At 47.7% G+C, this 10,518-nt stretch overlaps 1 protein-coding gene across 7 annotated transcripts; it reads left to right on the plus strand.

The window, feature by feature from the left end:
- The first annotated feature begins 245 nt into the window (after positions 1-245).
- Positions 246-7,697, plus strand: BHLHE41 (basic helix-loop-helix family member e41). 7 transcript variants are annotated; one of them, XM_032473255.1, is made up of 7 exons: positions 246-379; positions 1,305-1,379; positions 1,464-2,170; positions 2,311-2,374; positions 2,684-2,791; positions 3,117-3,228; positions 3,706-6,770. In XM_032473255.1, the coding sequence occupies exons 3-7, from the start codon at positions 2,109-2,111 to the stop codon at positions 4,827-4,829; spliced, it is 1,470 nt and encodes a 489-aa protein (XP_032329146.1). In that variant the 5' UTR covers positions 246-379; positions 1,305-1,379; positions 1,464-2,108; the 3' UTR covers positions 4,830-6,770. The 7 variants fall into 7 exon arrangements, with proteins under 7 accessions (XP_032329146.1, XP_032329143.1, XP_032329144.1 ...); XM_032473252.1 differs by lacking the exon at positions 246-379 and adding an exon at positions 562-712 and having other exon boundaries at positions 3,706-7,697; XM_032473253.1 differs by lacking the exon at positions 246-379 and adding an exon at positions 562-696 and having other exon boundaries at positions 3,706-7,697.
- Positions 7,698-10,518: the final 2,821 nt, after the last annotated feature.

Below are 10,518 nucleotides of genomic sequence, written 5' to 3' on the forward strand. Positions count from 1 at the left end.
TTACATTCTTATATTGCCTGTTTGATGCAAAATGCGTCTCTGAATTTGAGGAAGTCGAGAGACCTTAAAAGGCCCTCTAACCAACCGAAGTGGACGGAGCGCGAGCGTCTCCTCACGCCGGGGTGAGCTTGGGCCGCCGCCGCCGCCGCCGGAGTCACGAAGCCAGACGCGGCGCGTCTCCGCCCTGGACCCGGGAGACTGCAGCAGCGCGGCCGCGGCCCCGGCGGCTCCTGGAGGCGGGGAAGAGACGCGACTCCCGCAGACACGTGACCTCCTCCCAGCCGCCGCTTCCCGCGACCCAGATCCGTCCCCGGAACCCGCGCTCGGCGGGGCGGGCCGGGGGACACGTAGCGACGGCCCCAGTCCCTGCTGCGCCCCGGTGCGCGTGCATTCGGCGTACTTCTCCCCCTGGTTCACGTGCCACTGGCAATTAGTAATGTTTCAGGGATCACCTGGGAGAATGCAGGAAGGAAAGACGTTTGGTTTGCTATCTATCTGCCTATGTGTGTGAAGTTTTATATATATAGGAAGAGAGATTAATATATATTTCCTCCATCCCAGCCCTGGGACCCGAGTGGCGGCAGCGGGGCCGGAGACCTGGGAGTCCCGCAGGACGCACCTTCCCCGACCTCCCAGGCCCCTTGCGGTCCGCCGCGCCAGGCGGCAGGGGCGGTGCGCAACTGCGGGCACCTCCCGGTAACTCTCACTAGCAGTGAGTCATGCTCCCGGGATGGCTGTGGGGAAAGGTAGCCCCGCTCGTGCTGGCCTGTGCTTTCCCCGCGCGGGGCGCCGGGGCTGCAGCGCCGGCGAGCGCGCGCGCGCACGGGTTCCCCGCGGAGTGATGTGGCAGCGGCAGGTCGGATCACGTTGCTGGCCCTGTGCTGGTACCCGTTTGAGACAGGATTAAGGAGGGAGGCTTTGGAGGTGCCAGCAGTAGTAAACGTGGGCTCTGCACACTCCCGGCGTCGCTTATCAGACGAGGGGGGAGGGGGCGGGGAAAGCAAGCAGCGCCACCCGAGGCACGGAGGGGCGGCAGAGTTTAGCCGGCGAGTCATAATGCTGCATTGCTTTCCCGCGGTTGCCCCTCTCGTGCTACCCCATCCTCACCCCCTCCCGCCCTGCCGTGTTCCTCCGGGAGCGCCTGAGGCCCCAAACGTCGTCATCTGCGGCTGAGATTAGTGGCACCGCAATTCCGGCTACTGCGGGAAGTTTGGGTGGCCCAGGGACACCGTGGGGCCGAAAGACACTTGGATTGCGACATTCTGACCCAGTGGCTACATTTTCATTTATCTTAAATCTTTTAGGGAGCGGATTTCAAGTTGTCCCTTTTCGGGTCCACCTCCAACCAGGGCTAAGGGGTCCCCCCACGCCACCGAACGGTGAGCAAACAAGTCCCCAAATTGTCCTTAGGGACTGAAGTTGACCCACCGCGAATCTCTTTCTCTTTCCTTTCTCTGGTCCAGACCAACAGCACAGTCGGTGGAAAAGCAAAAAGCCACGTTCCCGTTCCTGAACCATAATGACGGACGGATTGAGGGAGTCGCACTTCCGAACCGAGGAAGCCCCGGCTGCCCCGCACCCCCGGCACCCCCTCCCACTCCCCCCAGCCTTCAGCATCGCCTTTGGGAAGATGAGTATCTTGGCTGAAGTTGTTTTTCCTTTCCGGTGGCCCTGATCAGGTGTCCCCGCCCCCTCCCGCCGCTCGCCTTCCCTCGCAGCCTTCTCCCGACGCCCCCTCCCGGCCCCTCCTCCCCCGCCCCCCTCCGGGCTGGACCGCGGATGGTACGTTCCGCACGTGAGCTGGGTGCTGGTCTGGCCGGCGACGCGCGTGCCCTGTGGCCAAACACTGCCCGGAGTGAGAGCAAACTACCAGTGCAGTGGGGCCGGCGCGAGTGTGCGTGCGTGTGTGTGCGTGTGTGTGCGAGAGAGCGAGCGCGGTGGGAGGGGGGGACCAACTGCTTCACACTTTCAACACTGCACTGAAGAGGGAGAGAGAAAGAGAGACTGGAGACTTACAGATCCCCCCAAGATCTCCCAAAGCTACCGTCCCACAGATTATAGAACAGAACCCCAAAAATCGAAACAGAGGAAACGGACAGCGATTGAACATGGACGAAGGAATTCCTCATTTGCAAGAGAGACAGTTACTGGAACATAGAGATTTTATAGGGTAAGGTGCACACACCCTTGCGAATATCTGTCTAGGCTTCAGTTTGGTTTTTTTTTTCCCTTCTCCAGAAAGTGGTATGGAGCGGGCGAGGGCAGAGCCCCTCCCCGAACGGGTGCCTGATGCTGATTTCTGTTTTGCAGACTGGATTATTCCTCTCTGTATATGTGTAAACCCAAAAGGAGCATGAAGCGAGACGACAGCAAGGTAAGTGTAAGTTTCTGATGTTCCCCTGCCTGGATAGTTAATTAGGGCCATTGATTTCACAGCGAAGCTCTGCCCGCAGATATATTCCAGCCCTTGAGCTTCCCCAACTGTGAATTTTAAGTGGTTTGCGGGATACTCTCAGGGGGAGATTAAACATCATACCTGAATTTAAATTGCATTTCAGAACAGTCCAGAGGAAAGAGGTTTCTTGAGCATAGTTTACTACATAGTATGGGGGGGGGGTGTTATATCCAGTAAATAAATGTTTAGCTTATTGTTTTCTCTCTTTCATGACTTTCATATACTAAGGATACCTACAAATTACCGCACAGATTAATAGAAAAGAAAAGAAGAGACCGAATTAATGAATGCATTGCTCAGCTGAAAGACTTACTGCCTGAACATCTAAAGTTGACAGTAAGATGCACATTTTTATTCTTTGCTGCTCTCCAAGGACATGTTAATAGTCTGGTACTACTCCCAGAGATATAAGAATAAATATAAATATCAGATGCCTTACAACTTGTGCTATAGTGTAGTTTACTGCAAACTCAGGAGTAGGTGTTTCACAACTGAAAGCAAGAAATCATTTATAACCTAAATTGTGGAAAGCTCAAGAAGTGTAGGAATAGTAGTTCTTTCAAAGTGTTTGCTTAAGTTGCTGTGCTGAATGGAGAGCCAATCAAGCCAAATGTGTGTTTTTAAGTAACCAAGTGCCCCCTTCTCTTTTGCACCACTGCAGACTTTGGGGCATCTGGAGAAAGCGGTAGTCTTGGAATTAACTTTGAAACACTTAAAAGCTTTAACAGCCTTAACGGAGCAGCAGCATCAGAAGATAATTGCTTTACAGAATGGTAAGTCAGTTCAGGGAGGCCAACCCACCCCCATGAACCCCGGCAGCCCACAGAGGAGCAGTGTTAGGACTCTTCCCCCCACCCCCCACCTCCTTCCCTGGGCCCAAGGGCTCACTCTCATTTGTTAAATTGCTTATACTTTCCCTTCATTGGAAAGTGCCCATTTCCCGAAGCATCCTAGAGGCTTTCAGCAGAACTCAGAGGAATCAGATTTTTATTTAAAGTGGCGGTTGCGCCCTCTCCACTTCGGTTGGTGTTGCATCTGGGAGTAGAGCGCCCCCCTGCTCCTCACCCCCGCCATCCCCCACTCCTCCCACCTCTCGGCAACCGGTGGATTATATCACTCGAATACAGAGGAAAAACCGAGATCACTTTAGTCAATGCAGGGCCCACGTGATAAGCAGATGTTTTAACGTCGGTGTTTTTCTTCTTGCCTCCATTCCTCTGATCCCCACCCCCACCCCTTCCTCTTCCTAGGGGAGCGATCTCTGAAATCGCCCATTCAGTCCGACTTGGATGCGTTCCACTCGGGATTTCAAACATGCGCCAAAGAAGTCTTGCAATACCTCTCCCGGTTTGAGAGCTGGACGCCCAGGGAGCCGCGGTGTGTCCAGCTGATCAACCATTTGCACGCCGTGGCCACCCAGTTTTTGCCCACCCCCCAGCTGTTGACTCAACAGGTTCCTCTGGGCAAAGGCACAGGCGCGCCCTCGGCCGCCGCCCCCGCGGGGTCCGCGGCCGCCCCCTGCCTGGAGCGCGCGGGGCAGAAGCTGGAGCCCCTCGCCCACTGCGTGCCGGTCATCCAGCGGACTCAGCCCAGCGCCGAGCTCGCCGCCGAGAACGACACGGACACTGACAGCGGCTACGGCGGCGAGGCCGAGGCCCGGCCGGACCGCGAGAAGGGCAAAGGCGCCGGGGCGAGCCGCGTCACCATCAAGCAGGAGCCTCCCGGGGAGGACTCGCCGGCACCCAAGAGGATGAAGCTGGATTCCCGCGGCGGCGGCGGCGGCGGCGGCGGCCCGGGGGGTGGCGCGGCGGCGGCGGCAGCCGCGCTCCTGGGGCCCGACCCGGCCGCCGCCGCCGCGCTGCTGAGACCCGACGCCGCCCTGCTCAGCTCGCTGGTGGCGTTCGGCGGAGGCGGGGGCGCGCCCTTCGCGCAGCCCGCGGCCGCCGCGGCCCCCTTCTGCCTGCCCTTCTACTTCCTCTCGCCTTCGGCCGCCGCCGCCTACGTGCAGCCCTTCCTGGACAAGAGCGGCCTGGAGAAGTACCTGTACCCCGCGGCGGCCGCCGCCCCGTTCCCACTGCTGTACCCCGGCATCCCCGCCCCGGCCGCCGCCGCCGCCGCCGCCGCTGCGGCCGCCGCAGCCGCCGCCTTCCCCTGCCTGTCCTCGGTGTTGTCGCCCCCCCCCGAGAAGGCGGCTGCTGCCGCCGCCGCCGCCGCCGCGACCCTCCTGCCGCACGAGGTGGCGCCCCCTGGGGCGCTGCACCCCCCGCACCCGCACGGCCGCACCCACCTGCCCTTCGCCGGTCCCCGCGAGCCCGGGCACCCGGAGAGCTCCGCTCAGGAAGATCCCTCGCAGCCAGGAAAGGAAAGCCCCTGAATCCTTGAGCCCCTTTCTTAGAAAGGACCGGGGTTCGCGCAGAATAATAATATTACTAAGTTAAAACGCCCTTAACGTTTTTAAGGGAGGAAGTGTAATAGATGCACGACAGGCTTTTTTTAAAAAACAACACAGGTGTTTTGTGTACATTTAGAGTTCCTGTTTTGCTCATCCCTCACCACCCACCACCCTCCACACACTAACATCCCTTTCTTCCCCCACCATCTGTAAGAGAAACTCTGCTAGACATTCTTTTTTCTTTAAAGAACTCCCCATAATCAGCTATGCCTTCTTTCAGGCCACGTTCCATTATCTTTTAAAATACAGAACCTAATTCTCGAAGAAGTGAGAAGAGTCTGCTCTGCGGGTGAGCGAATTGAACCAGGGTAGGGGACGGTGGCCGAGGAGCTGACATGGAACCACAGGTAGCTCTTACCTGCCTGTGTCTCAAAGCTGTCCTGCCTGCTTTAGGAGGCTTTCCACAGACAGAATGAGGGTCTTTTAAAATCCACTTTACTCTTCAGTATTTTATAATGTTCAGCTTTTTAAAAAGCATATATTTTTCAAAGAGGTGAGGACGCAGTCGCTCACGTTGCAGCCTATTCTGAAGTGGTTTGAATGGTATCCCTTAGTAACTTGCACTTGTTTAAAGAGACGCGGAGTTAGGCCATGGTCAGAACTAAGTCAGGGAAAGAAATGGATGAGGAAGGCCGGAGTCATTCTTAGGACATTTGCTAGCACTTTATTGAGAAATTGACCATGAATCAATAGACTCATCTTAATTTCATATATATATGTATACATATATATATACTGAGTGCGTCTATTCTCACCCAGTCATTATTTAATCCATCATGTTCCCAAGTTTGTATAATCTTGCTGTTAAAAAAAAAAAAGAATGTGCACTGAACTTAAAAACAGAAAACAAGTCCAAACTGATTTAGCCTCTATTCTGTTGATTCACAAAAGTGGAGGAAAGCATTCAACTGGTCAGTGTTGATTGGAAATGCTGTAAAGATGTGGAATGAAGCCCTGTGAGGCCTTCCTATCTCCAAGTCTATGTATTTTCTGGAGACCAAACCAGATACCAGATAATCACAAAGAAAGCTTTTTTTAATAAGGCTTAAACCAAGACCTTGTCTAGATATTTTTAGTTTGTTGCCAAGGTAGCACTGTGAGAAATCTCACTTGAATGTTATGTAAGGGGTGAGACACAACAGTCTGAATGTGAGTGAAGAAAATATCTGGGTCTTTCAGTCAGTTTGGTGCATTTGCTGCTGCTGCTGCTACTGTTTGCCTCAAACGCTGTGTTTAAACAACGTTAAACTCTTAGCCTACAAGGTGGCTCTTATGTACATAGTTGTTAATACATCCAATTAATGATGTCTGACATGCTATTTTTGTAGGGAGAAAATATGTGCTAATGATATTTTGAGTTAAAATATCTTTGGGGGAGGATTTGCTGAAAAGTTGCACTTTTGTTACAATGCTTATGCTTGGTACAAGCTTATGCTGTCTTAAATTATTAAAAAAAATAAATAAAATACTCTCCGCAAGAAACCAGCTGGTTTAGAAAAGTTTAGTATGTGAAGATAAACTAGAAATTATCTTTATATTCTAGTATTTTCAGCACTCCATAAATTCTATTACCTAAAATAAATATTGCCACGCTATTTTGTGACTTTAAAATTCTTACTAAGGAATAAAAACTTTAATATACGTACGATATGAGATTGTCTAATAATTAAAAAGACACAATGGATGCTCAGTTAGTTTTAAGATATCTATGAATATAGGGATAAAAGGAATTTAGGTTCTCAGATATGCAACTTTGTCATTGGCTTGATACCACACATTTCCAGTCTCTTGCAAGCCTCCAGGCTCTGGCTGTGTCTACATGCTTGTTCCCAGTGTAGCTAAATGAAAAGTGCAAAAGAAAAACCTACCAGTCCCTTGCGTGATTTGTTTATATTAGACCCAATTTGCTAATGTTTTTATGATTGATGAATTTCTCACTTTTCATCTTTGATACCAGATAGCCTCTGTTGGATGGGCTGGTGTTTCTCTTTCACTGGGTCCCATATAAATATACTACCTCTTACCAGTGGTTAATTTCTCAGTATATTTTAGCTCCTTAAGCTTTCTAAAACAATTCTCTTGTGGGACTCTATCATGGAATTCAAAGAAGAAAAATAATTATTTCTAGACTTTTCTCAAGTTTATAGTCAAATTTGTGATTTGATACCAACTGTGTGAAGGATTATCAATATTTAGTTTCAATAATGTTCTTCACAAACCCTTTGATTTTTTGAAAGGTGTTGAAATTACAGTCAAAATTTTTGGGATGTAGAAAAAGTGCTCCCTCTGCTGACTTTATGGCAACCAAACTGCAAGTCATAGACAGTGGAGCCGGAAGGAACCTCAGAGATCAGCTATCCAGCCCCCTGCATTCTATAATATGAGGGAAGTGAAGCCCAGAGATACCAAATATCTTCCCAAGGTAACACAGCTCCCTGAAACCAGCACTAGAGGCCAGATCTGTCGTGTCCCCCAGTCAGTGAACTACTCTGCACTGCAGTATCTTGAAACAAATCAAATTGGATCGGGCAGCAATCATGAAACGTCAAGAATAAACCACAGGAACAAAGGAAATAAAAATTAACATTAGGAAACCATGTAGGAGTTTTGAGCACTGTAATTAACTGCATTTTAGAAAAATACTCTGTCTAAACGAGAATAATGGAAAAAATAACATTTTAGATATTTGAAGCTTCATGTTATGCCATATTGAAAAAGTATTAGTTTCATAACCAAAAAAAAGATTCAAGGTAAGTCAGAAGACAATAAAATGTTTTAACATTTGTATAATTTTGGTATAATAAACTTAAAAATCTTAGGGTTGGACCAGATTTTACAGGTTAGTTATTTAGTCCAAATGCCTAATAGAACTGCAAAATAATGTTGTCTATATTGCACCTGAAAAAATGTTATTTTGGTAATTGATTTATTTTAATGAATTAAAAAGCTGGAGTCATTATATAATTTGCTAAGGAGGATTCTATGCCCACAGCAGTGAAGCTTTAGCCTAAATCCTTTGTAGTGTATGTGACTTTTCAATATATGACGAATATAAGACAAATACGAATCTTGAGTCTAATAATGATTTTCTACATTTGGTATTATACCAATTAATTTTACATACATATATCTCTCAGCAAACTTTATACTGAATTGATTAAACCCCCCCCCCCCACCGCTCCCAAGAGGTAAGCACAGTTTTAACGCATGAGAAACTACATTTTAACAGCTATTTAAAGTTTGACTGGAGTTTTAGTTCCTATCATTGTGAAAACTATTTTTCATTTAGTTCTCTTACTGGCCACACAGACCATAACTGTTGTTACTCCCCATTACCTGAGATCTGTTCAGAAGTTTGTAAAAGAAGCCTCAGGCTGTTCCTGTCTATGTCACAGGTCGGTTCTGAATCTACGGGAGGTGATTGCCGATTGAGAGCCTGGGAAGATGTGGCTGGACAGATTAAGGCCTTTTATTTTAGCTAGAAATGAACAGAGCCCTCATCAACGAATGAAGCCCACTGTAATGCCAAAAGCTCGCTGTACAATTATGATAATAGTATTTTCCTTCAGGTAGCAATTCATTAGACAAAAATTCTTAATCTGTTGTCCCCTCAGATCAATATATTTAGGCCCACCCGTTGTCTTAACTGTGTTGTTTTAAATAGGTTCAGAATGGATATGCAACTCAAGCATTAAGTCCAATGTAAGTTCCAGTTTGTCATAGAATTTTATGGGGGATTGACATGGAAATTTATCACTTATTTTCTGTGATTAAGATGGGATTTACACTAAAAAACATGTGCAGTATGTGCTTTTTGAAAAAAATGCTCCAGGAAAGGAGTCAGATGTTTGTCTTAAAATTGGGTTTCTTCTACTTGTTCAGTGATTCCACCTTGAAAACTCCAAACAAATGTAAAACTAAACCCTTTTTTAAAAGTTGATATTTTAAAATTCTGAATTCAGCGATGCCCAATTTATATGGCTTCAGGGAGTGATATGTGCCCCATAAAACAAAGGTTGAGAAAATTGAAGCTTCTATGTTCAGGTGCCAACATTGTTTATCTTTTACTACTTTTTTTTCTTAAAATTTGGTGAGAAGCTTACTAAAATGTGTTACACATCTTAGAAAAAAAGTACCCTATCCACAGTTAACCTTTCTCAATAATTCAGGGTCATTGTTACACACATCACTTTTGCACTATGCATGTCATCTGGGAATACTGGCACCTGCACTAAATTCTTTTTGAGATCTTCTATCTGCTTTTTATAGGTTTTTTTCAGTCTCTTTACTCAGGGTCAGGCTGCCAGCTGTCACTTCTTGATGTGTCAGAGCGCCTGCCTCCAAGTCTTATCTAATTTGCTACTCTGACTTACTGTGACCTGGGAAACCATTTAACCAAAACCACACCCATTTGAAATGTGTCTAAAATTAGCATTAAATAGGTTCTAACAGAGTACCTGAGGGTACTTCTCTAAATTGTGTGAGCTTGTAGAATTTGTGATGTCTCTCCCCCCAACTTTTTTTCCTTTGTTTAACTTTCACATTCTCGGCAATGTTCCATATCAGAGCACTTATACAAAAGCCTTCAAATACGTTATATATTTTAAAATTTTTATTACATTAAAATTGGTTTTATTTCACAGCTAACTACAAAATAAATTTCCATGCCAGAAGCAAATTATTTGATTCGATGAACACTTACTTCTCTCAAGTGGATTGGAATAGGGGACCAAGGGCCTTCAGGGAAAACCGATTTTGCATTTTGATTCATGGATGACCCTGGACCCTGTTACTGGTGTGTCATCTCCTCCACCTCTGGGTTTTGGATATCCTGGGTGTCAGGTCCAGTTAAAGCATTCTGGGGAGCTGGCAGGGAGGACACATAGGCCCAGATGCTACCTCTGAATTTAGACACACCCGTTGGAGAGCATTTGCTGAGAGGTTTCAGACTCCCTGTGGATTGCCACACACTCCTTTTCTCTTTGAGCCTACAGAGCCTCAAACAGAGCCTACAGATTCAAGAAATAGTGGGTATGGGGATACAGACATTTGTTTTGCTCCTGCTGTATGTGAGGTGCTGTGGCAAGTGCTGCAGAATCAAGGATTCATCGTCTCTGAGGATCTCAGTCTATTGGGGGTGACAGACGCACATTAAACTAAATTACAGTGCAACACAGTAAACACGTTGCAAGGGTGATTACGATACTCGGGAGTGAAGCTTGCTAACTTCATCTAAGTGGGCCAGAGATGACCTTGAGAAGTAGCTGGGTTTTACAAAATGAGCAGGAGAGCGAGTCCATCTCAAAAAGAAGGCTGTGGCATACTCTGGCCCTATGCTAAGCACCAGGACAGTTTGATTGGTTAGATTTGACTTGAGGTCTGAACAAGTACTTCCTCATTTCTCAGTCTCTTTATAACTTGACTGCCATACTGCCTCTCACCATCATCTCTTCTTGAGGATTTGAACCATAAGTTCAGACTAAGGGGGTCACAGTATTTCCTACTGTGAAGAATAGTATTCATAGCATGATAATATCTAATGAAGTAAAGAGGGGAAAACAGGTTCTCACAAGCAGCTGTCTCCTTACCCATCAATCTGTCTTACAAAAGG

This window comes from Camelus ferus, chromosome 34 (genome assembly GCF_009834535.1).
Source record: "Camelus ferus isolate YT-003-E chromosome 34, BCGSAC_Cfer_1.0, whole genome shotgun sequence".
Taxonomy (NCBI): domain Eukaryota; kingdom Metazoa; phylum Chordata; class Mammalia; order Artiodactyla; family Camelidae; genus Camelus; species Camelus ferus.